Source organism: Narcine bancroftii, chromosome 14 (genome assembly GCF_036971445.1).
Source record: "Narcine bancroftii isolate sNarBan1 chromosome 14, sNarBan1.hap1, whole genome shotgun sequence".
NCBI classification, from domain to species: Eukaryota; Metazoa; Chordata; class Chondrichthyes; order Torpediniformes; family Narcinidae; genus Narcine; species Narcine bancroftii.
The window spans coordinates 4,818,235-4,845,639 of NC_091482.1; the positions used below are offsets into that span (position 1 = coordinate 4,818,235).

General features: G+C 40.6%; 1 protein-coding gene across 1 annotated transcript in view; it reads right to left on the bottom strand.

The window, feature by feature from the left end:
- The window catches only part of cltca (clathrin, heavy chain a (Hc)), an 82,703-nt gene that overhangs the window by 31,493 nt on the left and 23,805 nt on the right, over positions 1–27,405 (bottom strand). Inside the window, exons 3-14 of the mRNA XM_069910975.1 lie at positions 27,054–27,261; positions 20,607–20,875; positions 17,367–17,528; positions 16,409–16,522; positions 14,606–14,779; positions 8,450–8,647; positions 7,743–7,943; positions 6,551–6,703; positions 4,668–4,790; positions 3,697–3,834; positions 1,683–1,847; positions 950–1,130 (exon numbers count right to left, since the gene is read on the bottom strand). Coding sequence (XP_069767076.1) covers positions 950–1,130; positions 1,683–1,847; positions 3,697–3,834; positions 4,668–4,790; positions 6,551–6,703; positions 7,743–7,943; positions 8,450–8,647; positions 14,606–14,779; positions 16,409–16,522; positions 17,367–17,528; positions 20,607–20,875; positions 27,054–27,261 — 2,086 coding nt within the window. The remainder of the gene's footprint in view (positions 1–949; positions 1,131–1,682; positions 1,848–3,696; positions 3,835–4,667; positions 4,791–6,550; positions 6,704–7,742; positions 7,944–8,449; positions 8,648–14,605; positions 14,780–16,408; positions 16,523–17,366; positions 17,529–20,606; positions 20,876–27,053; positions 27,262–27,405) is intronic.

Below are 27,405 nucleotides of genomic sequence, written 5' to 3' on the forward strand. Positions count from 1 at the left end.
AAAGCATGAGCTTGCTTACATGCAAAATTGGAAATGTGCATCAAAATAGACAGATTACCAATCATTCATTCAATCATCTAAGCATATCAGAGGCTATTTTTTGGGTACAGAAACTGCTCACCACATTTCTACGCATGTTTGGCTGTTCTACCTGCAACTCGGCTGTTACATCAGCTGGAACAACGAAGAATGGAAATCAGCCAAACTACAGTTGTATAAAGCATTAAAAAGCTCACATTTTTGTTCTCTGAATTGTGGAACAAAGCTAGGCACAAATTAGAATGCAAATTTTTGTTTTTAATGATTAATGCACCATTTGAAGATTTGGAAACCAGTTACAGCAAAGACTGATGGAGAAATATGGCAAGCAAATCAGTTGAATTGTCTGGGTAAAATGGTATGCTTATATCAAGTTAAGAAACCCAAGATTAGTGGGGGTTGCAGTCTCTATGTTACAGGATCAAATAGAAGTGTACAAAGTGGTGCATGAACAACCAAAGAGACAGGATAGGGAGTGTACACCAAAAATCCATTATGGGCTCAGGTCAAGGTAGTAGAGGACCATAACGGCATACAACTCCAATAGCACGCAAAGACTGGGTTCACAGAAGCAAGTAGTTGCACTTCAAGTCAGCCAAAGTGCTGGTGGAACAAAGGGGACTGTATAAAATAGCAAGGGCATTCCAGGCTATCAGTGAGAGCACCAACTGATTTAAAAAAAATCTTCATACAAAAAGGAAGGATTAGGGTGAACTTTGATTGCATAGGCTGTGATATTTATTCTTTACTAACTGTAAGTTAAACTAGTCATCAGGGAAATTACAAAACGACCTACTGCACTATTCAATTAGGACAACCAATAGCCTCACTTTTGACAGCTGGAATTAATACTACAACTCGGGGCCCAAATTTCCATCCACAATAATTCTATAGAAATTTTAGCATCTACCTTCAAAGCTCTTGAAAGACTCAAATAGTTCGATCAGTTGCTGTGTGCCAAGTTGCTCATGGTATTTAGAGGCAACTTGCACACAGATCTGCAGATTCTGACGGATGTTAGCTGACAGCATGGCACGCAGGCATTCAACAGAGTCCTCAACGGACAGAGAGCCGAAGTAATTGACAAGCCACTGTGGGAAGTTTATAGTAATGTCAAAGTTGTGCATTTAACATCTTTGCAACATGAAATTTAGCCTTGTTGGCAGTATGCCGCTGTATAGAACAATCCTTGAAACTTAAAATTTTCAAAACAAAGTCCAAAATTCTTACCTTGACGGTGAAGTCTCAAAGCTACCACTATCTTCCTGCCTGCTCCAATGCAATCTTGCATTTGTCCCATTAATTACTTGCAAAACCTTAGCACTCGTCCATGGGGTCCATCCACCCGGACATACTGCCGTCAGCTCTGTACAGGAGCTGACAGTGGTTTAAAATAACCAAATAAAATTTAAACCTTTAAATTATGATATTAAAATATTGCGATGTGCTCTTAACAGCATCCAGTGGTAAGTGCCAGATTTTGGTGGGGGGGGGGGAAGGTGCGCTCAAAACCTAATTTTTAGATGAAAATTCTGAGGGTCGTCCCATACAACGGCATACATGGCCATTTAATTTTTGCCTTCAAGTATTACATTATTCCAACACGCATCCCCAGAAACTAATGGTGGAAATTTATTACTGACCTCTGGATTGAGGAGATGGGTGTGGACAACAGCACGCTTGATGTCATAGAGATCTGTATAATGTTCCAGCGCTCTTTGCAACAAACCAGCTTTCTCACAAAGCTGAGCAATGTGCGCACGATCATAGTGAGTGAACATCTGATTTCCGAGGATAGCATCTGCTACCTGCAAACCAATGACAAGCCATGGTCAAATAAGATGGGGCACTGGAAGCAAGGCAAAATAACTCCAGGTCAGTACCAGCACAATCTTGCTTCAGTCTGGATGAAGTGTCAAGACTTTTAAATTGTTCGTTCAGATCTGAAAATGTCACCCAACTAGTGACATCACCAGATTAGCGAGACATTGGCAATTAAGTCACAGCAAACACACGACAGGGCCTTGAGAGAAAAAGACTGGACATATTGAACACTGCAGTCATTTTCTCCAAATTTAAGCAGGCCATTAAGTGATATTGAAGCAATGCCAAATTCAATGCAGCAACCTGGCAAACAATCCAAAATTTATTTAACTGAAAGAGCCACCAGAGGGTGCTCAAGACATCTACGAGGAACTTTGAAGCTGTTCCTTCCAACTGAAGGGGGAGACAAGAGATGAGAATTAAGGGGGACAAAGCAAAAAAAAAGGGTTGCATTTAACATTTTCAGAAGAACATGTGACACAGAAGGTTGCAAATATTTGAACATAGTCTGATTCTCACCAAGATAGTGAGACCACACGCTTTTAACACGAGTTAATGCTACCAGTCATTCATCACCAATTTTCCATCCCACTCCAGTTTGCTGGTCTGACTCCTGCACTGGGTATCTGAGCCAAAGGAAAAGTTCAACCTCTTCACAGTTATGCTGCAGCTCCAACAACTATTGGATTTCACCATGCTATTCGCAGGATTGATTTGCGCCACATTTCAATCTCCCCCAGCTGCGGGTTCAAAAGCATTTCAATTTAAACACACTGACCCTTTTGGCCCACAAGCCTGTGCCCGTCAATTGACCTACAACCCCAGGTACATTGTTGAACAGTGGAAGGAAACTGGAGCACCCGGAGGAAACCCATGGAGAGCCACAGGAGAACATGCAAACTCCTTGCAGACAGCACCGGGTTTGAATCCCAGTTACTGATGCTGTAAAAGCATGGCGGCAATAGTCACCTTGATGACGATCGATAGCCCATTTTGGGCAGTCCCTGCATTCCTCCCTCAATGCAGCATCCATTTTCAAGTCCTTGAACCCAACACAACTGTTGTTCCCAACCCTGGTGCTGCTTGACCTGCTGGGTGCTTCCAGTGAAGAGCTAGTCACAATCTAGAAAAAGTGCTCATCACATCTGCACCAACCCTTGTCAAGTTCATTACTAATCAAAGCTCTAGGCTGGGAAAGAGAACCCTGCTCCATCACATCCAACAGAAGGTGACAAGGCCTTTGGATCCAGGCAACAATTATTCATTCCAGTGATACTTCACAGTCCACCAGCCAGGATAGAGCCCAAACTCTGACATCACAGTCCAGTTTGGCCAATCCCAACACAAAGGACACTTCACACAGCTCCCTGGGGTTTGGAGACATCAAGCAATTAAATCACCAACCATTTTTTTGAGAATACGGAGGGTCAAATCACAACTAGCTCCAGGCAGTGCACTGCTATCAATAACATTTTATTGAACACCGTTATTTCTTTTCATTGCAGGTTTTGATTGGGATCGTGTGCCCCACGACGATTGAGAACGAAATAGGTTTTTGGAATGTATTCGCTGAGGTCGGTGGGTGGGGTAGGAGGAATGGGGACAACTGCAGACTTAGGGTATGATGAATATGTACATGGATGGCTTTGTTTATTAGATTTTGTAAGTCTGTGAAAACTAAAATAAAATATTCCAAAAATGTATATATTTTGTTGAATGCTTCAAAAAAAACTTTGCCACTCATCTTGAGAACACAAACTTGAGGTCTGAGAAAGCAACTGGTGTAACTTTGTCAGACCACACTAAAGTCCATTCCGTTGTAAAACCCTGTACCTGAGGAGCATGCATGAGGTTCATCTCCAGGAGTCGAGTCTGGAGGGAGCCTTCTGATGGACGGTTGTTCTTGAGTGCATCGAGCAGGAAGGACGTGCACTGCTGGATCAAGTTGTACTCCATAAATACATCGACAATCTGCAAGAAAAGCACAGTAGGAAATAGTGCACAATTTTCTCCCCTTGCCCAAACTATTTTAAACGCAGGCCTTTTTTTTAAAAAACCTAGTCTTGCAATCACTTTACAAGATTAAATCAACCAAAAGGTGAACACTTGGGATTATTTCTAACTAACCAAAGCCAACTCAAAACATTAAATGAAATTAAAATATCCTCATGGGGTGGGTCCAACAAGTTGGCAAGTGACATTTTGATTTTTATAACCAAGTGAATTATGGAAGTTTAGAACCATGTTACCACCCTGTAAAAGCACCAGATAAACCAATGTAGTTCCCAATAAAGGAATCAATATGAACTTGTTAACGAACATTCCACCTTTACAGACAGTATATATTCAGGACATCCTGCTTTTGATGGAATTTCCACAATTACCACATGCTGGAGATCTATTTTTGGAATAATATGTACAAGACAGAAAACCCAATTTCCTTCTTTCATGGACAGGCAGCAAGCAAACATAGTCCTGGCCCAAGTGGTCAAACCTCATTGCTCTGGGAAAAGCATCAGAGTGCCACTTGTCACAAGTTTATGTTAGGCCAATCAAATGTATAATAAACATTGTGCAGAATCAAGGAGTTCCCTTCCCTAAACACCATTTGATGATTCAAATGCAATGGAATTTCCTAGCAAGACAGGCAATCATCTAAACCCAATTGTACTTTCAGCAGATGGTTTGAATTCAAACTTGCAAATGTTTCAGTGTAACAGGCCCCAACCCACTTACTGCTACAAGTTACAATGCACAATTCTTTGAATACTTGGTTATTCAATGAAGGAGAGTCAAGTTCTCACCTGGGTGATGTCAGCAAGAGGCTCTTCATCCTGAACCAACATTTGAGCAAATTGAAGTCCCTGATCAGGCCCCACCCTCATCACATTCCTCAGCAGAAAGATCCAATCTGGTGAGTATCCAACCTAAAGATAAAGAATGGAAATTTAAGCAAAAAAATATCCAACACACCTTCATTCTCGCTGCAGTTTCTGAAGGGATCCTCTTTTGCTTCTCTTTCTTTTATCGGTCCTTTCGGCCCGCAAGCCTGTGCCGCCCAATTACACCACAACCCCCATACATTTTGACAGGTGGGAAGAAATCAGAGCCAGCAGGGGAAACCCACACAGACACGGGAAGAACGGACAAACTCCTGATGGACAGCAACAGATTCGAACACCAGTTGCTGGCGTTATAACAGTGCTGTGTCAACCCACTATACTTACCTGCTGCCCCTTATTGTTAGAGGTGTCAGGCAATGCTCTTTGCTCGTCTTACAGCAGGCAAAAATTGAAGTTTATCATGTATCTGAAACCCAAGATAGCAGCGCTTATGATTGACAGCAGCCACGAGGGTTTACAGACTCTGGGGAACCGGATGACTGGCTCAAGACACCAGAAACCAGGGAGAACAACACCCGTCTGAGAAGGAGAAGCAGAGGAGACAGTCCATGGAACAGTGAGGGGTTATGCAGCTGAAAGACTCACACAGGTGACGGGCTACTGGTGACTCAAGGAGAAGAAACCCACGCAAGCTGTGGGCTGCTGGAGACCGTGATCAAGGGACTCGCACCAGGCTGCGGACTGCTGGAGACTGACTTGAAAATGGCTGAAGGGGTACAGGTGCGTAACCTTTTATCCAGGATTCTGAACACTTTTGATAATGAAAGCTCCCAATCATCTTGCTCCTAACTCTCCAACCCCACCCGCCAGTTCGTGCCCCCTACAATCTAACTCCCGACGCAGCAGCAGGGGGTGCAGTGCTGCCCAGCCCAGAGTTCACTTGCGGCGGCGGATGAGGACAGTTCAATGTGGGAGCAAAGGCTGACTTCATTACCCATAATTCCCCCATAGCTGGAGCCACTCTGCCAGAGCCAGAGCAGTACCAGCTGTATGGGAGATTATGGGTAAGGAAGTCAGCCATTACTCTTGCATTGAGCTAGCCACTGCCGCGAGTGAACTCCAGGCTTGGGGTGAAGAGTCACCTTTCCTCCAAAGGTAAGAGAGGCGGGGACAGGGTCTGAGCCAGTTTTATTTTGAAGTCCTACTTTGAAATAAAAAAAACATGCTAATGATATTATGGTCTTTATTTAACACCATGGGCCTTGTTTTGTACGAAACATTGCATTGCTTAAAGGGACCGCCATTTTAAAATGATTCCGAAATCCAGAAGATTCCAAACAATGGCAGGTGTCAGGTCCCGACAATGCCGGATAAAGGATAAAAGGTAAGGCACCTATACCAGGTATCAGAATCGGGATACAAGAGAATGCCGAGAGCGTTGAAGAGTTCTTAATTGTATTCGAGGTTTGGATCTGGAGCTCGGGTTGCAGATAGTTTGGACTGGACTGTGTGGCTGCAGAAGCGCTGAAGGCACACGGTGACTCTGGGGAAAATTCTCTTTTGCTTCTCATTCTCTAACTGAAAGAGGCTCTTCAGGCAATTTCTGCCGATGGTGAATCCGTCCGCCTTACAGCTAATGAAAACATTTTCGTGGGGTATGACACTTTTTGTTGATGACATTAAATTGAATCTAACCTTTTTAAATAGATCCGACATTTCTGCAGTTCACGACTTCAACTTCTCAACTTAAAGGTCATGACAAAGTGTGGATTAACTATGGGGACTGGGCTATCCAGTCACTGGAGAGCAAACAAATCACTAAATTATTTGTTCATGCAAACTACCTTCTTGGCATAGAGCACAATCTTCTGGAATTGACCCGTTTCGGCAAAACACTGGATCACTTTATTGGGAACATTCGCCCTCAGGTAGACACTAAGTGCCAGAGTGGGGTCCACAGACTTCACAATGTCTCCCAGTTCCTCTGAACACTCCAGCTACAGAATGTTAAAAAAAAGTCAGTAAGTTGTATTTTAAGTGTTCGGCAGCAAAACTTTTAAAAACTGATATTGTTAAAATGTTACTCAGTAAAATTAAAGTGGAAGATAGACTTAACACTCATAGCAAGATTCAGACACTTTCAAAGAAATTATTTTGCAAGCCAATAAACCACATTTAATCACAAAGAAGACAAACTAAGTCCATCATAAAAAGGTGTTGAACAATCTTAAATAAGTTTTAATTTAAATGTTTAGAATTTTATTTCAACATGGCAGTAGCCAATGCTGCCCCATTAGACCCAAATTAGCCTTCAACCCAGGACATAGCAAATGCCCAAAATAACATCTCATATTTCTGAAATAGCATTCATTTATGTATACGAATACTGCATTTGTATCGTTTGTCCGTATGCGGGTTCTGTCTGCATGTTTTGTACCAAGGTCCGGAGAACTTGTCGGTTGCACTGATGCAGTCAGAGGACAATAAACTTGACTTGGTTTAGAGAGTGGGAGGAAACTGGAGCACCCGGGGAAAACTCATGCAAACATGGGGAGATCATACCAACTCATTACATTCAACGGCAGATTCGAACCCAGGTTGTCGGCGCTGTAGTGGCGTTGCATTGACTGCTACACTAACCATGCCACCTGTTAGACACATTTGTAACCCATCTTATTTGTACACCACTGTTGGTAACAAATCAACAGCAAATGATGAGCTTCAAGTTTACAAGGGGACCATTTTTCCAATGTAACTAGTACAACAGGAAAAATGTTCATATGTAAAAAATGAACATTGGCAATTCTATTTTATTTCTTAGCAGACTTCAATTTCAGGTAGAGAAAAAATTGAATTCATTCCCAATAGATTAGATAAGCATGATTTCTCAGTAAATAAATCAGCGACCTGCATTTTGGTGGATATAATTCAATTCCTGCTGAAGGATAATGCACATTTCAACAGCATCAAAATCAAGCCATGTGCTGTGCACAAGGAATAACAATTGCAATTTGAAGGCCAGCCACTCAACAATACCTTGTCTTCTTTCAACCACTTCTCAAGCAATTGCTTGCGCCCCTGCTGCAAAACTGGCCGGCAAAGTTCCAAAGACTCAAATTTGTTCAGTTGCCCTTGATCAAGCAGGATCCCGAAGTACTGAAGGAGGGGAGAAGTTTGTCCTGGCTGTGCAGTAACACTCTGAAAACGCCGGATTGTATCTGGAGTGCGCAAAATACCCTGTTTTAAGAGACAAAAGCAAAATGAATGAAGACCTGAGAAAAATCAAAATACAGTAAAACCCATTATCTGGAATTCAAGCAACCGGCAACCTCCAGTGACAAACTAAAAAAAAAATCACTGATCATAGGTTTTAAAAAAATCCAGAAGTTTAAAATTGGTGCTCTTCTCTGCTAATCACGAAACATGCCATCTCAAGCGACCGGAAAATGCACTTATCCGGTATCTACCAATCCCCATAGGTGCCAAATACCAAAGGCTTTACTGTATTGTGGCTAAAAGTCTTCCATGAACCCTTAATCAAAACTAAACATGCCCTAAAATTATTTCAGAGTGGTACAGCAATATGGATGGCACAAATGTTTGTTATTATGTGAAACTTAACACTCATGGTACAAGAGTTCCAGCGACTCATTCCTCAACTATGACTAGTGAAATCTAGTTCTGCTACTCCCTCCTATTAGCTCTCCCATCATCCCAACCATTAAAACCAAATGGTCCATTACCTTTGGTGCATTTGCAGCTATTTTTGCTGCCTCAGAAAAATTCCCCTGAGCAAAGAGAGCATTGAATTTCCGGGCAAAGAGTTCCTCTGCCCCAGCCAGATTATTGCGCACAGCCATGCGCAGAGCAAGATCTGGGTTCTGTAACACATTCGTAATGTAAGGGATGATGTTCTCCTCTTCAACACACACCGACAAGACCTGCAGAGACAAAAGGTGGCTTCTTCAAAAAACCATACTAATTTGGCCAACGTTGACAATGGTAAAAACCATTTTTTTTTTTTAAAACAACGTCAATGCATTCCCGTTGTATGGAATCTTCTCATATTTTAAAGTCTTGGAGTAAACTCATGTTTTCCAACTACAAATTTAAATTTTCTAAATTTAAAATCAAAATCAAAATCTAGGTTTCCCCTCACATTGAATGAAATTAACTTTCATTCTACGTCCATCTGTTCAGGCATTCTGAACCCATTTAAATTCTAAAGAAAACACAATGCTGGATAAACTCAGCAGGTCAAACAGTGCCCTTTATACAACGGTAAAAATACATAACTGACGTTTCATCAAGGTATGGTAAAATGTCGGTAGGTATGGGCTGCTGGTAATTGCAGTCAAAGTACTCACACCTAGCTACAGATGGTTTCAAGACTGACTGAAAGGGTGCCAGGTATTGGAAGCGGTGCATATGGAGTTTGGTTTGCTAATGGTTCGGGCTGAAGGCTGTGTGGCTGCAGGAGCCATGGAGGAAAAGCCATGGACATTCAGTGACCCTGGCAGGGGACTCTCTTTTGCTTCTCTTTTCTAACTGTAAGGAGTGCTGGGTAATTTTTGCTGATGGCATATCTTTGTCTGGCTTGCAGTAGACTAAAGGAAATATCACATTTTCTGTTTTATGAAAGGACAATAAAATAATCTTGAGTCGACTAGCAACTAAATCAAAATGCCATATGCTGAAATTGCCTTTGGTGTCATTTGGCTCAATATCCAGAAACCTATCCCATGATCTTTACTCAATAGGTCAGTACACCAGTTTCTGGGAAGAATAGTTGGAAAACTGCTTCAATTTTAAACCGAGCTACCGAGATGCTGCATCAACTCACAGATAAAACATTCTCACACCCAAATCACACTCTCAGCAAGTTCAGTCTCAAGGTCAAAATGAGACATGTTGACCAACATAACGGGAAATCTAGAACAAATTACAGTTATCAGGTCAGACAATTAATTTGCTTAATATTAGGCAGAAAGAGTAATGGCTTGCATAATAATTTATAAAATAAATGTAAGTCTCATTATCAGCAGGGACTGCATTTCAGGTCTTCCAACAGATCAATCTGGAGTGAACGGAGGGAAGCTTAAGGCTCAAGCTAATCTACCAACATGGAACCTTAAGTTCTTGGGAGTCACTATCTCAAGACCTTTCCTGGACCCAGCACACTCATGGCATCGTGAAGGGAGCACATCCATGCCTCTACTTGCAGTCATCTTTTTTTTTTAAAAACCGCTTATCAGTAGTAATTCTGCCTCGCCCATAGGAAAAAGAATCTCAGGGTTGTATGTGATGTTGTGTATGTACTCAGACAATAAATCTAATCTGATCTGAGCCCAGTTAAGGTCCTTGCACAAAGGTGTTTCATTGTTCTGTGAAGAGGGCAAACGTATCAAGTTTCAGACCAAGCACAGGATTTTAATGTGGAAAGTTTTGAGCACCCAACATTAATTATCAATGCTCATGCAACCTCTGACCCTGAGCTGGAAAAATATTTTCACCAACTTTGTCCACAATGAACTATGCTAATATTCAGTAGAGACTATAGATCCTAGAATACAGAACAAAAACTGCTGGGAGGAACACAAACAGGTCGGGCAGCATGAAAATGCACAGTTGATGGTTAGGTCAACACCTTGCTTTGCAGAGGATATCAAGGTTAGAACAGGCTCAAAAATGTTACAACCACAAGGCTCAGTATTCAATCAAGTTGACTGATTTCAGGGTATTGGAATCAAGCACCAGGAAAATACTTAAGACCAGCTATGATTGTATTAAATGGTGGAGTCTCAAGTGGCAGAAGAGGTTATTCCTGCTCTGAACTCTTATTTACATTATATTCCTGCATTTCCAAAGTGGTCTTGTGGGAATAAACTGCAGACTCCATGTGATAGTGATAACTGGAGAGACCAGAAAGCAAACATCTGTTTTCCATCTCCCTGGATTGGAAAACAAGTCTTATGAGGCAAGGTTAGTAGAACTGGGACTTTTCTCTTTGGAGCATAGAAGGATGAGAGGAGACTTGATAGAGGTCGACAAAATTATGAGAGGCATAGATAGGGTGGACAGCCAGCACCTGTTTCCCAGGGCAGGAATAGCAAACACCAGAGAACATACGTACAAAGTGAAGGGAGGGACTTCTTTTTATATACATGCATCGTGTTGGGGGTGCCTGGAATGCCTTGCCAGGGATGGTGGTGGAGGCTGAAACGTTAAGGGCATTTAAAAAGACTCTTAGGCACACGGATGAAAGAAAAATAGAGGGTTACAGGGTAGATTGGGTTCAGTACTATTTTTTAAGAAATATATGGGTCGGCACAACATTGAGGGCCGAAGGCCCTGTACAGTGTTGCAGTATTCTATGTTCCATTCAAAACAAATGGGTATCACAAAGAGAAAGTGGTCTTTATATGGCTTGGGTTGATAAATGCAATCAGTCGTGCCAGAGCAAGTTTTATTTGGGCACTGGCATCCAAGATTAAATGATGCACAAACAGGCTAGACTTGCAGATAAATCTTCCTTTAAGACATCACAATGAAGGTCAAAAGGTCCTCATGCTGACTGATGACATTTCTTGTCCCTTTAAACCAATGCTATTTTCTCCTGTTAGGTTTTCAAGAGAATTTTTTAAAAAATTCCAACTATATATGTTTTATTCATTTCTTATAAAACATGTTCATTTTCAGTTCTCAAGCTCCCCACTTTTGCATGTACTCTGGATTTCAATGCGAACATTGCTCCAGCCATGGCCAACTCAGTTTGCCTGCAAGATGCAAGACTTGCAACCTTAAAATGCCTAATTTCCCAGTTTACCATGGTCATCCATGTGTTACTAGCCTGTTTTGTGTTCATGTTCCCTTTGATTTAGTCGTGATTCTTTTGCACACTCTGTGGAGATAATTATACCAAAAGGGATTTGTGGTTAATGCTACATTTGCTCCTGTTGTTGCCCCTCCAAGGGCATCATGAAATGCCTTGCTGGATGTAGGGTCCCATCGTTCAGCAAGGTAATTCCAGGGATCTAGAGACCAGTTTCAATTTGGCAAGACACAAAAATTACCAACAGCTTCTTATATGACAGGAAAACCTGCTTTATTATTCAAATCTAGGGCAAATGGAAAAGTTAATTGAGAAGGTTTTTTCTTGGCAGTTCAAAACGAGTAATCTTGAAAAATCAATGTTTGCACAAAGTCATCCAAGTTTGTTCAACTCGAGACAAGTTTGAAATGTTAGTTCCTGCAACAATTTGATATCATACAAGGCTGTAGCACTTTGACTACTGCCAAATTAGTGGTCCTGATTTGTGTAACTTGGAATATTTCCGTTTCTGAGAGCAACCTGACCCGTTCCAAATAGGAGACTCCAATTTATGAAGGCAGCATTTTCTTATTGATGCAAATGGATTCATATCTGTGGTACAGGAATAGAGAAAAGTTTGGATTTAAACTCAGGACCTGGCACAGAAGACTGGGGGTGGTTTGTATCATTGAAGCAGTTTGTTTCTCCCACCTCATGACAAAAACCCATATCAATGAATGGACTCCTAAAAGATCACTTTAATATTTTCAATTTTAATGCTACGAAAACAGTCAATTGATGATTTGACTTGAACTCTTCAAAAATCCTCCTGCCCAAACAATTATCTCGTGCAGCACTAAGTTTGGTATCACTGGATAAAAATTTCCAGATCGCTATCTAAGTCTACCATGTTTGTAAAAATTTGTGAAACCACATATCAAAACAGCAATCAAAATACATTCCACAAAATAAAAGCAATTTCCACTGCACAATGCAAAATGAAATTGACAAGTTCAATTTATCAAGCAACAAATTTGCATTTCACAAGTTAACCCAATTTCAATGGAAACATGGTACACTGACGACAGTTGCTAAAACTGCATCAAGTTCTGCAAGAAAACAGCTTGTGGTGGCAATTAAAATCTTTAAAACTGATTGAAACAAGACTTTTTAAGTGAACTGTATGGTGGTCAATAATGGGACAAGAAATGGAAAATACCGAGATAGAAATCAGGACAGGTTAGAGAAGTGCAAGACTATGTGCTTTCATATTGCTGCAGCCAGGTAGCCCTCCTGGGACCCAGATAAGATTACTGGGTCATGGCTGCAAAAATCAAAATTGCAGCCAGACCTAGCTGATAAATCGCCAACCCAGCGATTTAAGGGAGACCCCTCCCACAAAGACACTGTGAGCGTCAACGCCAGAGTGGTTCCAGCAGTGTGGAAAGATTATGGGTAAGGAAGAAGGCCAGAGCAGGAGCACATCGCGGCCCCCTCCATTCCCTCCCAACTGTGTCCCCCCCACCACTCTTCCCCCATCCCCAACTGCGCCAGCAGCACTTCAGCCAGGGGTTTCCCTGTGACGCACATAAGCACTAACATTCTCCTGAGTCACCGGGTTGGCCATTTCCCTTTTCAAACCGTAGGTGCAGAATACCCAGGTAAGTTTTACTGGGTTCCCTGACCACTTCTGAGGTTGGTCAGGGATCCGATTGAACCGGATAATCCCATTTAATTGCCCGGTTAATCCCATTTTACATGGAAGTTTGAAAAGGCCGAATGATGGGATTGACAAAGGGATAACGGTTCTCTAGAGTTGCAGGACAAGATTCAGAAAGTACAGGCTTGGAATTGCACAATGGAAGTGACTACAGTATTGGAACAATCTGTTGACGATTTTACATGGCTGGAAGTAGGCAATGGTAAACCAGAGATGAACAGCTTGAACTCCAAAGGTATTATCACTGTTGGAGTTTAACAATTGCTTCCAGCTAACATTTAGATGAAGGAAACAGTAGCACAAAACTGACCAATGTCAAATCAATATTTGAGAGATTGGGGCGATGTGCCAGCATACAAGTGAAAGCAAATGCCAAACTGGAGGAGGTGTTGTTATGGAATAAATTAATAAAATCATAATAAAATATCTTAAAAGGTTAAGATTTTGAGGTTTACTGATCAGGTCACATTTCAGAAACAAACCTTGTGAGAGTTTCACAAGTAGATTTAATGAACAGTGTCCAGGCTCAAGAACAGAGAACTCTTTTGCTTTTAAACTAGTGCCAGTTTTAAATGTCTGGTTGAAGTTTGTTGTCCTCAAAGGGGCCATGTGGTTTTGCAAACAAAGAGAAAACCTGCAAGTTTGCAGACCTGCTGCAAGACCCCATTTCAAGACGGGTTTTGAGTTCTGAGTTCAACCTATTCTGAATCAATTGCAGAGGTTGTGGCTGGTTATTGTGTTTCTCCTAGAATAGAGGAATAGAAAAAACTCTGTGGTAACTTGATATCTTTTGGAAAAACCCAAGAGGGGGCAAGTTTCTTCAGTCAAAGACTTCAGTTGCAGATTGTGTGTCCAATAAACAACAAATATCTTTCTGAAACCAACAAAGACCTCCCTGAGCATCAACAACAGAGTCTGGTGAATATAATATCTGTTCAATTCTGTGCACAGTATGAAAGATTGCCTGATACCAGTCAACTTGGAGAAGTGAAAAGTGAATGATTGGACAGTGAAAAAGAACTTTTCTGAACACAAACATTACCTATACATGCACTTAGAATTAGAAGGGGGTTAAGTTAATAGTAATAAGTTCATAATGTATTAAGACAATAAAACCAGCTTTGTTTAAGAAGCCATTGTTTTGTTGCTGCTGGATTTTTGTGTCCTTTGAGTTTGTAACAGTGTCAATTCAAAATCCATTTGCCGCACTGCTTCAGATATCCAAATTAAGTAGTGACCATGCATGTGCTGTGTAGGCTGTCTCCTAGATTGTGCTTTGGAATTTAGAACCAAGAGCTCACAGCGTATTGAAATACTTGCACAATAAAACAATTTTATAGGTGTGATCTTCAGTTCAAGTGAGCCTACCTGGCCCTTTCGATTCACTCCAATTATTCCAGAAGTCGCATCATGTCCTGCAGTGACAAAGATGGTCTCTCCACTAATTCTGTTCATGTAGATGCAGGTGCCAGTCTCCAAATCATACAAGTGGATGTATCCATATTTGGTGATAAGAAAGACAACATCATGTTTCACACTTACCTTAAAATTTTTAAAAAAAGGGTGTTAATTTCATCTTTGAGGTAAAGTAAGTCTTTAATTCACTTGTTTTAGCACCTGCTGCCTTCACAATCCCATTGTTCCCAGTAACTTGTCACCAACACATAGCTGGGATGTTGCATGTACCATTTTTACAAAGTAAATGTTTCACTAACTAATGGGCATAAAATAATATGATTGAAGCAAAATATTTTGCTGCATAACAAAATTAGTATACATGCAATTCAAAGTTTGCAATTTAAAATGAGATTCAAGACCACAGATGAAGACCAATACTTAGAGAAGACTTGTAATATTACAAGACTATCTTTTGAAGGGAGGGGATGGTTGTGCTGAGTGATCATTGCAGGTCCAGTAAATATTTCAAGCTTCAAACCCAGCCAGTTCCAACATGTTAAGAAGCTCCTTTCCACCAACCAACATCAAGCCCTGATCAGTGCATTGCAACATTTAACATTCCAACACACAAGTGATGGGGATGCAATCATTAACACGGTTTTACAGCTTACTACACAGCAACTTGAATACCAAAGGGCAAGAAGTGTGATAAAGCTATACACGGACCCTTCCGAAAAGCTGGTTCAGCAACCCCAAGGACTGCAGTGTGATATAAATGAACAGTTTGGATGAAGACAATCAGTGCTCCAGGGTGAGAGGCAAATTCCCGCCAACCAATAAAAACTCTGGGGTCGATGTCGACTTGCAGCTACAACAGTGCAGCCTAGAAGTCTACCTTTCTGATTTTGAGGCTCAAGACACTAAAACGTGCAAATGAGCTCAAGCCAGTAGATGAACCATCTTATAATAATCATTTGGTAGCACATTACCCCTGGCATTCAATCAAGGGGCCACTCTTCTGGTGCCGTATTATTTGCTAGCACCTGGATCAAGTTTCTTATTTCGAAGAATTTTCATCCATAAAAATATGACTTGATTTAGTTTAATGGAAAATAGCTGGGTCTAGAATGCTAGGAGGCAGAATGATTTAAGAGGAAATAATTTTTGTTATCAAGGGGAATGGGATTTAAGTGGTTTGCTAGTACACAAGCCAGTAAATACTTGACAGCTTAGTAATCTCCCTTTATTAACAATTACATTCTACTAACATGACCACCATTTGATACTGAAATCACTTCAAGGCAATGAACAAGCATGCAAAAAGTTCACAAACTGGTCAGGTTGCCATAAATATTTACTGATCTGCTTCGCTTTATTATATCCATGTCTTTCGTTATTTTACACGTTTCCATAAGATCCCCTCTCATTCCTCCAAATTCCAGCAAGAACAGTCCCAGACGGCTCAATCCCTCCTCATAGGCTAACCCCCTCATCTCTGGAATCAATTTGGAGCCGGTGCAGAGGAGGTTCACCAGGTTGATTCCAGAGATGAGGGAGTAAGGAGACAATCTATCTATCTATCTATCTATTTATTTTTTTAATATGCAGCTGCTAGGCTTGTAATCAACAACCATCTAACAAGCTTGTATTAAAGGCCATAAACAGGCAGTTTGCTTCATGAAACCAGGATGAATCATTGTGCACAAAAAAAAGTTCCTTCCTTATTGTCCCTAAAGGATCACTGGTGCAACCTAAAGTATTTTTAAAACTTACCTGCATTGCCACAGGAAAGTCATTCTGTGCTTCTGGTGGGAAAAACACATCCACTGCTTTTTTGGTAAAAGGTTGATTCCCTGTTGGAGGGGTACCCACTTCAATGATATGAAGCTACAAGGGAACAGTTATATTAGCAGCATCCAGACTGGTAGTGTACAATTAAGCATTACAAGCCAGAGGCTGTTGTACAATACAAAATCTTGTTGGACATCAACAGCATTGTCCATAAACCAATCCAGAAGAGCAGAAAGGCTTGCTTCTCTATTATATTTACTGCATGTCAAAAATTTAAGATGGGCAAAGGCTAGACTGTTTACACACAAATGCTGGGGGATCTCAGCAAATCATGCAGTGTTACCATATGTTGGCGTATACGACAAACCTCAAAACCTTTAAAAATTCCACAAAAAAAAGAGGTCGTCATATACGCTGGGGCTAAAATCCATACCTTGCCAGTGAAGTTTCAACACCGCCACCATCTTCCCACCAGCTTCAACGCAATTGCGTCCATGCCCTGCTAGTGATGAGCGAAGACTCAGTGCTCCTCCGCTGGGTCCATCTGCCCAGTCTGATTGCCGTCAGTTCTGTACAAGCTTTAAATGGCCTGTTACAGGAGCTGACAGCGGTTTATTTTTAAATATTCAAATAAAATTTAAACCTTTACATGGTCATTTGTTATTAAAACATTATGATTTGCTTTTAACAGCATCCACTGGTCAGTGGTAAGTGCTAGATTTGGGGGGGGGTAACCATCTAATACAAAGGGCATCACTCAAAAACCAACATTTTAGGGGGAAATTCGTCCAAAACAACATTGTAGCAAAGATAACAAATAACGTTTCGAGCCCAAACCCTTCCACAAGGTACGAGTAAAATGCAGGCAGGCCCTGAATAAAATGGTGGGGAGAAGGGAATGTTGAGTAGCGCAGGCCCTCAGGCAAGAGGTCAGACTCACCTTCCCTCCAGCCTGGCCTCTCACTGCAAAGCAGAACAGTGTTGATTCCTCTGCATTGCCCTCCATCTTGAACTGTGCAAAAGCTGCTGCATGTCCTTCAATTGGCTGAGACACCTTCCTTTCCAGAGAGTACAGCTGCATCGCACCCACCACTCGGTTTTGCTGGGTTTTTTTATTAAAAAAAACAGAACATTACAAACTCTGTTTTGGTCTGTCCAATCAACATGCTTATGTGCCAAAGCCTAGCTACTCTGCATGAACAAGCTTGTAGCATGGGCCTGGGTGGTATGGTTAGCACAGCGCTGTTACAGCGCCAGCGATCGGGGCTCAAATGTGGAAGGAGTTCAAATGCTCTCCTTCGGCTGGTCCGGCTTTCTCTCACTGTTCCAAATGTACCAAAAGTCGTAGGTCAATTGGGTTTAATTAGGTACCACAGGCTCATGAGCCGAGAAGGCCTGTTACTGTGCGGTCTGCCCAAATCTTTTTTTTTCCAAATAAATCGCCAGAGGAAAACAAAATTTAATAGATAGCAACTTTGGTGCTGAGGTATATAACTATCTTACAAAAAAGACGTGGACTTTCCATTATACTTCTCCATATTCAATCTCTGCCTTATGGTTTACATCTGTTTCAATCAATACAATTTATTAAATAATGCAATGGGCTTAGATGTAAATTTTTTTTGTTATTCTTTATTTATCGCACTATGAACCATATCAACCAATATATTTACAGATGCATCTCTTTAAAGATTCTGTGACATTTTCTTCTTTTTCTCCCCCTTCAAAAACAGTAAAAATTGGACATATAAAATACAATAAAACAATATCTTTATACAAAAGGAATACGAACAAAAAAGACGTATCATCTACTTATTCACATTAAATCTGATCGTGTTTATCTTCTTAGGTGGTGGTGGTCCGAGGCCTGCTCTTTCTGTTATGTTCCATATCTGGTTCCCAGGATTTTTCAAACATTGTAATTTTGTCTTTTAAATTGTATGTAATTTTTTTTCCAATGGGATACATTTAAATTTGGTTATATGTTCCATTAATGTTTATAGTCATATAGTCCAACGTGGCCATCTTATATCTTTATTTTCACTTCTTTTCCACCTCATCCCCTTTTTTTTCCATTACTGTTTTTTTAAGTTTTCCTTTTTAATCTCAATATATGACAAAGCATTTAAGACATGAAATACCCCAACAATCCCCACAAGCAATAACCATTTAACCCCAAATGAACCTCCCCTCTTTGGATTGCTCCTGTCCCTTGACGGCAACCACAACTCCCCTTTCCATTCGGTTTGCGAACTTACTCGCAAGCGTCAACCAATTTCGCAGTGGCCATTATTCTCCCAACCCCAGCCCTCCCCAGAGAATACTACTTTCCTATACATATAACAAAGCTCTCTCTTTTTTTCCCTTCTTCTCCTTCTCTTATCCATCTTTAAATCTTTATATATACATTATCATTACTTTATATTTTTACATATTTTGGTATATTTTCTTGCCGGTCTTCCTTCTTGTCACTCCTCCTCCTGCAAATGTTCAGCAAATTCTTGGGCTTTCTTTGGGTCTGAGAACAGTCTATTTCATTCCCCAGGAATGAATACTTTGAGTACTGCTGGATGTCTTAATATAAAGTTATACCCTTTCTCCCATAAGATTGTTTTTGCCGTGTTGAATTCCTTCCTCTTCTTTAAAGGTTCGAAGCTTATGTCTGGGTAAAAAAAATATTTTTTGTCCCTTCTATTCCAACGGCTTATTGTCTTCTCTAACCTTCTTTCTTGCCTGCTCCAGTATGTTTTCTCTTGTCGTATATCTTAAACATTTTACCAATATGGATCTCGGCTTTTGGTGTGGTGGTGATTTCGGTACTAGTGCTCTATGTGCCCTTTCGATTTCTATTTCTTCATGGGAGTCTGTTATTCCCAGCACCTTCGGGATTCATCCTTTTATAAATTCCTTCATACCTGACCCTTCTTTGCCTTTTTTCAGGCCAACTATTTTTATGTTGTTTCGCCTACTGTAGTATTTTTTGTGACAATAAATCTTGTCTCTAGTTTTTTTTGGCTCTTTTCCAACTTCCCTCTTAAATCATTTATCTCCATTTCTACAGCAGCTTCTCGTTCCTCCACATTTTCTACTCTTTTCCCTATTTCAGTCATGACCAACTCTAAGCTTTGCATCCTGTCTTCAGCTCTTTTCATTTTTCTTTCAATTGAACTAAATTCTAATGATGGCCATTCTTTTAATGACCTCATTTGTTCTTTGAAAAAGGCTTTATCAAAATTTTGTCCTTCTATTTTACCTATTCTATTTTGCAGGTCGACCCGTTGTTGGGCCTCCCGCTGCAGGTCGACCCGTTGTTGGGCCTCCCGCTGCAGGTCGACCCGTTGTTGGGCCTCCCGCTGCAGGTCGACCCGTTGTTGGGCCTCCCGCTGCAGGTCGACCCGTTGTTGGGCCTCCCGCTGCAGGTCGACCCGCCACTGGGCCCCCTGCTGCTGGGCCTCCTGCCGCAGGTCATCTCCCTGCCGGTCGCCCCGTTGCCACTCATCCTCTTCCAGCCCTTTATTCTCCTTCTCACCACTCTTCTTTCTTGCTTACTTCCCCCAGCCGAACATCCCGATACTGGGCGTCTCTCAGCTGGCCACTCTTCAGCTGTGTCCCCCTCCCACCGGCGTTAACCTTTTCTTTTACTTGGTACTCCATATGCGCAACTCTTCGCGCATGTGCAGTTACGCACCTCTTCTTGGCTCTGACAGCCATTTTTGAAGTCCACCAGAGGACACCGTTCCTCTGGAGACTCACCAACACCGGAGATCGGCCGCTCCTCTCCACGGTGGCTCTCTGCTCCGACGTGCAGGTAAGGCCTTCTTTCTTCTCCAGTGATTTTCCTTCTTCCCTTTTCTCTGTTATTCTTACTATTTCTCTTTCGGGACCCATCTTCTGTCTCTTCTCAGTAACTTTATCTTTCTCTTCCTGTATTTTATGTTTATTGAGCTCTGTTTTTCACACTTTTCTTTTCTCTGGAGAGGGCTGGTTCCATGGACCAGCCACTACTCCATCACGTGACTCCCTCAAACTTGAATGTAAATTTATGCTAAACATTACACTTACCTCCCCCCCCCACCACCCAATAAATATGGAAAACTAAATGCACTTTCAACGGAAAAGTAGAATTACTTCCAACTTCGATGGAAGTTGGTAGATCCAGATTTAAAAATGATCAATATACCTGAGCAGAGATGCCAATAAGTAGCAACCACTTCTGCTTGGCATCTGTCCGATAATTGATGATCTGGCAGCCTGCTAGACTGGAGTGTCTGTCAAAGACCTTCATTGGCTGAGACTCTCCCTCCATACTCCAGTGATAGACTGCAGTGTCGGTCACCAGGGCTATTGTGTTCAGAGAGATCCACTTCCAGAAAGTGACGTCATCCACCATGGTGTGAGCTTTCATCTTGCTTTTCATCTCAATGTTAAATATTTGCAATGTTTTCCCAGCTGTAGAAATTTGAAATGAATATAGTTAATCTAAAGTCAAGGCCAAGATACTGCTAACTTGCTCAAACTTTATTTTGCTCTCCACACATTCCCCTTTCTTCAATTTAAATCCTCAATGTTTTACCCTCTGGGCCAGTTGCACATCCTCAAACTAAATGACCTCAGCTGATGCTGGAAGACAAATTTTAATTCCAAATTGGTTGATCGATTAAGTGAAGAATCCAAAGGACCAACAAGTGGTCACTGATACAAGCTTTTTAAAGAGTCATGAGGTATGCAATAAAGGCTTTTGAGCAAATGCAGGTGTCTATAGTTGTAAAAAGATTGAACTTTTACAAAACTGCATTATATGTGAATGGTGGCAGGCTGAAACCAGTCAGTCATTCATGTATATGCATCTCTCAAACAAACCACAGCACTCAAGGATGGGAACATCTACGGTTAGTACTTCAAATGAGGCAACAGGCTTTCTACTGACAAGAAAATGATACGGACAAGATTGGGGGTGGGTGGGGGGGGGGGGCACATACATTTGCAGAATCTTGAATTACTGTGTCAAATTACCCTGTCCCAAAACTCACCTACAATTCAACATGAATCAGGAATTTTAGACCAAACCATTTCATGAAATGGTTTTCCACCCACAATCAACATGAAGCTTTATTCAAAATACAAACATAGGACGTTTGTGTCTTCACTAATAGTCTGTTCGACACTTGAAGAAACATATAAAGCATTGGGCTTACTCAGGTTATTAGTAAATTCCACCCAGTTCTACCAACATAAAATGACCAAGTAGAGGAAAACACCCAATTTGGCTGTTCCCATCCGAAACGTCCAGTGATACACAACACTATACCAATCAAGATGCAAAATTTCGACTCAAAGCTCTGTTCTGGTCCAGTTCATAAACTGCCACCTTAATTTGCGCACATATACTTTAGAATTCAGATCGAACAAAATGCCTCATAGGTCAGACTGGAGGGCTCCAAAAAACAAGTTTGAAATTAAAAACTTGCAATTCTTGCAGTCCAGACAACCAAATGCAACCAAACAAGTTTCATTCAAAACCTTATCCAATCTTTTATTATTTCAAATCAAGTTGAAGATGTGCAGTTTACTCAATTCAGTTCTGGATCAAACCCTCAAACTCCACATTTTATCCCGTTGCACAAGTGGAAACAAACTGCAGATGGCCCGGTCATCCTCAATCCACAAATTCTGGGGACCAGATTGATAATCTTTAGAAATAAGCACAAAATCAATGCGTCCAACTTTTTCTGCTTACAATAGATCATATTGCATTTCAGAATTTCAATTCTGAAATGTGAAGATGATTGAAATGCAATAAGGTTACATTTTTATAAACAGGACCAGTTTCAGAAGCAGAGGATTTAAAATAACTTACCATCTGCTTTATAATAAAAGCAAGCAGTAAAAAAGAATGCAAGTAATTGGAATCAGTAAAAAAAAAACACCTTCAGATATGAAGCATCATAAAAACTCATGTTCTTAAGTTAACATGTTATATGCACATCACGCTGTCAAAATACAATGGTGACCAGCAGATGACATCAGGGGAAGTTGCCAAAGAATTCAGGTTCCCCATACACCACAGTACAAGTCGGCATGAAAAACGTTTTGCACTTTGGTGCATTTCTAAGCTGATCTTTAAAAAAAAATCAAACATTTATAAAGTTCAACCAAAAGAGTTAAAACAAATGTAAATAGCATTCCTTTTAAAATGTCACCCAACACAACCAAGGGTCATGGATAGCTGGGTGTCAGGTTTAACATTCCAATTTAAAATCCTACAATTTATTCTTAGACACTGGAGGCCATAGGATCTATATCTAAAGCAAGCAAGATCCAAACCTCAAACTGAATGAGGAGGAGTTCTTTGGATGCAGCCGGTGCATAGATTTTAAAGGGTGCTTGGGTTGTCTTATGCACATCTCTCCAGTTTATATTCCAAAACTGTGGTGTACTCTACAAGACACGAGTTTGATATTTTAATATCATCACTACATTAGCAGCTCAAACTAAAATCCTGAACCAGGACTAACCACAAAATCTCAGATACACAATTTACCAACATGCCAGGTTTCAAGGGAACATGGGGACTTGTGCAAAATTATTTTAACTGCACTTGCTTTAAGTGTGCAGGTGATCAGAAAATTATGCTCACAATCTCAAGTCATGAGCAATTAATGCACCATTTCTAAAAAGCCGTTCTACCCATATTCCGTCCAAGAGTTTTGCTTCAGTTTGAAGCACAGGTTTACCTGGATTTGTCATCTTCAGAATTTTACCAAGTTGACAAAAATTCAAACTTGAATAAACTCAAACTTTAGAATGGAAGTGTCAGCATTGTTTCTTTTTGAAGTAATTAAATGTATTTGAAATTATAGATATAATTTGGACAATTTAACCAAGTGGAACTGGTTTTCAATTAAGCTTAACACAAAAAGATCAAACTAAGCTTCAATAACACTGGTTAACGAGAACACTTTTGGGTGCATTTGATGGACTTGGGGCAGCTGATCACAAAAATCACCTGAAAAATTTCCTATCATGTACCTTTTTTTAAGATATAACCTATTTTTGTGATTTCCTGTCGTACTTTAAGTCTACTTCAAAACCATAAAGTTCAACATGTCATTGAAAATTCATTCTCTGCATTCCCACAATCTTGGTGCAGTCAGTGATGAACACGGTGAAAGGTTTCACTCGGACATCACACCAGGACAACAGGAATCCATCAATGCTGGCTGACAATTGTGGGAGACTGACATGAGAGGCATCAGATGCTGAGTACAAACGGAAGTCAGCAGCAAAACATTTTTAGGTCAGTTGAACTAACGCAACGTGTCAGCATCATTATGCGATTAAACAGGATAAATTGAATAAAATTTAATGTTTCTCCAAATTCCTACATGAGCTTCCAGGAAATCTGAAAATTATCTCTGTGTTCAGTTTGAAGTTGTCTATCATATCCCCAGTTTATTTTCAGGAAGCAAACCTTTTGAAATAATGTGTTGCCAGTGTTATAGGTTCTGTTTCAACAGTCAGTTGGAAAGCAAGTAAGCAAGCCCAAAATATTAGTAATCAAATTTCTTCAGACCTTTTTTATATTCATACAAGCAGAAGAAAAATCACATCTCCCTCATCCACAAGTGGTCCAATAACTAGCTGCAACTTTGCATTAACTGCTTACTGAGAGGAAACACAGAGCAAGTCTGAAATCCATAAAGACCAACTTAAAATTTGCACATTTGTTCAATTTAAAGCATCTTTAAGGTTAGCCAAGAGGTAACCAAGAACTAATGAAATAGACCACTAAAGGACATCACCTAAAAGGTCAAAGCCCCAACTTCCTAAATTAAAAACAGTATCAAGGAAAGGGAAGAATTATGAGACTTGAAACTTCATTAATTAAAGATGCAGGTTTGTTTCATCTGTTCTTTGTAGCATCACCTCCTTTAAGCCCTGTCATAACTAGAAAGGATGGGTTGTTGTAAAATGACAAATTTTATTCTGGGTCTGTACCAAACCATAGCCATTTATCCAAGGAAGGATTGCATTTGATATCCTTCCAAGAGTCCATATAACAACAACAGACCAACTTGGCCCTTCTTGTCCATCCCAAACACTTTCTCCCACCTAACCCCACTGACCTACCCACAAACCATAACCCTCCATTCCTTTTCCATCCATATACATTTCCAACTTCTCCTTAATGCTAATAACTCGCCTGCCTCTGCCACTTTGTCTGGAAGCTCACTCTGAGTAAAGAGTCCCCTCTCATGTTTCCTCTAAATTTTTCCCCCCTAATTCTCAGCTCATGGCCTCTCGTTTGTATCTCCCCCCTTCTCAAAGGAAAAAGCCTTTCCACGTCAACTCCATCTATACTCCTAATAATTTTAATTACCTCAACAAAATCCCATCTCAACCTTCTTTGCTCCAAAGAATAAAAACGTTTTCCCTATAACTTAGACCCTGTAATCCTGGCAACATTCTAGTAAATCTTCTCGGCACTCTCTCCAATTTGTTGATATCTTTTCTATACTGTACACAATACTCCAAGTTTGGGATCACCAATACATATTTATAAAGGCCAGCATACCATAAGCTTTCTTTACCACCCTATCCACATGACTTCACCTTCAAGGAACTATGTACCTTTATTCCTAGATCCCTCTGTTCTTCTGTACTTTTCAATGCCCTACCATTCTCCATTTATGTCCTATTTTGATTCGCCCTACCAAAATGTAACACCTCACACTTATCTGCATTAAACTCCATCTGCCATTTTTCAGTCCACTCTTCGAACTGGCCCAAATCCCTCTGCAAGCTTTGAAACCCTTCTTCACTATTCTCAGCTCCACCTATCTTCCTATCATCTGCATACTTACTAATCCATTTTACCACCCCATCATCCAGATCATTCATGTACATGACAAATAGTAACGAGTCCAATACTGAACCCTGAGGCACACCACTAGTCACCGGCTTCCAATCTGACAAACAGTTATCTACCACTACTCTCTGGCATCTCCCATTCAACCATTGTTGAATCCATTTTACTACTTCAATGTTAACACCTAATAACTGAACCTTCCTAATAACTGAACCTTCCTAATAACTGAACCTTCCTAATAACTGAACCTTCCTAATAACTGAACCTTCCTAATAACTGAACCTTCCTAATAACTGAACCTTCCTAATAACTGAACCTTCCTAATAACTGAACCTTCCTAATAACTGAACCTTCCTAATAACTGAACCTTCCTAATAACTGAACCTTCCTAATAACTGAACCTTCCTAATAACTGAACCTTCCTAATAACTGAACCTTCCTAACTAACCTTCCCAGAGGAACCTTATCAAAGGCCTTACTAAAATCCATATATACAACATCCACTGCCTTACCCTCATTAATTTTCCTAGTAACCTCCTCCAAAAATTCAATATTTGTCAAACACGATCTTCCCCTCACAAATACATGTTGACTGTTCCTAATCAAACCCTGCCTATTCAAATATTTATTTATACACCATCTCTATTTCCATTAACTTACCCACTAATGACGTCAAATGTACGGGCCTATAATTACTAGATTTACTCTTTGAACCTTTTTTTAAACAATGGAACTACGTGAGCTACCCTCCAGTCCTCCAGCACCATTCCCGTTACTAGTGACAATCTGCTATCGCCTTGCAACTTGTAGTAGGCTGACTCACACTTTACAAAGTGATTAGCTCATTCACAATCAACAGAGGAGCAACTACTATTGAAGACTTCTTACAGAGAGAACACACACTTCCTGAAAACTCAGGAAGCAAGGCAGCCTCTGAGGAAAGGAGCAAACATTTAACATTTTCAAGTCAGAACTGGAAGAAAACTAGTTTTAAGATAAATGTTTCATTACTGTCACATACTACTACTTTTAGAATGTAACATACATGAAATTCTTTAACTTTGTCTACCATAAGGAAGACAGAAAGTCACCACTTTGTCCAGAAATGAGGCCCCAGCGAGGAATGAACTCGTGGCCCCTGGTTTACAAGACCAATGCTCTAACCACTGAGATACTGGAGCAAGGGTTTTGGGGGGCGGGGGGGGGGGGGGAAAGAGGTTTAGGATAGGATAAAGAATAGAATTACAAATGGGAGTTTATTTTAGTCATCACACGATTAATGGTTTAAGGAGAATGGGGCAGTTAGAGAAAGGCAGCCAGACCCGTTTCGTAAAGGAGGGGGAAAAAAACAGCCAGTATTAAAATAATTAACTTGCAAAAATCATTTTTATAGAATTACCCAAATTTGCAGAATCTGACACCAGAACAGGAAGGGTACAACATACCCAGATGGAAAAGGGGGTTGTTCAAGCTTGTTTTGGGCCTCCTCGACACTGACATGCCATAAAGATGGATCAGAGAGAAATAGAGAACAAAACTGGCATCTAGATTGTTTGCAGCTATTAGTTGACCAGCTCAAGTTTACAGGTAATTGCTAATGCAGTAAGGTGATTAATGGTGCAGGCTTTACCACAATCTCAGACAAAATTTGATGCAGAAATTTGTAAACCTGACCTAGCAATCCATACCATTACAGCTAAAACTAGGAAAGTAAAAATACTTGGGACCTGTTAAAAGTCACTAAAAGTCAAAACTTACCTTTTAGTGCAATAACTTTACTGGCTGGGTTCATAATGGCACTATCTGCTGAGATTGGGCGTCGAATAGGATTGTTGGGCTCATTCATATCGATGATAACCACCTGGGCTTGTTCACCAACTTTCTCCCGAATGCAGATGAATTTGTCAGATTCCATTGTAAGGGTACTAAACCCAATATTAGCAGGATTAATGCCCAGATTTTGGAGCTGAAATCAGAAAAGTTTCAATAAGTATTAGTTCAAGTTTACTATCACAAGTACAGCAACAATGTTTTGGCAGCTGACCACTGGTGTGTGTGTATATAAAGTAACGAGTAAGAGGTTCATTCTGGAGTCTCAATAGTCAAAACC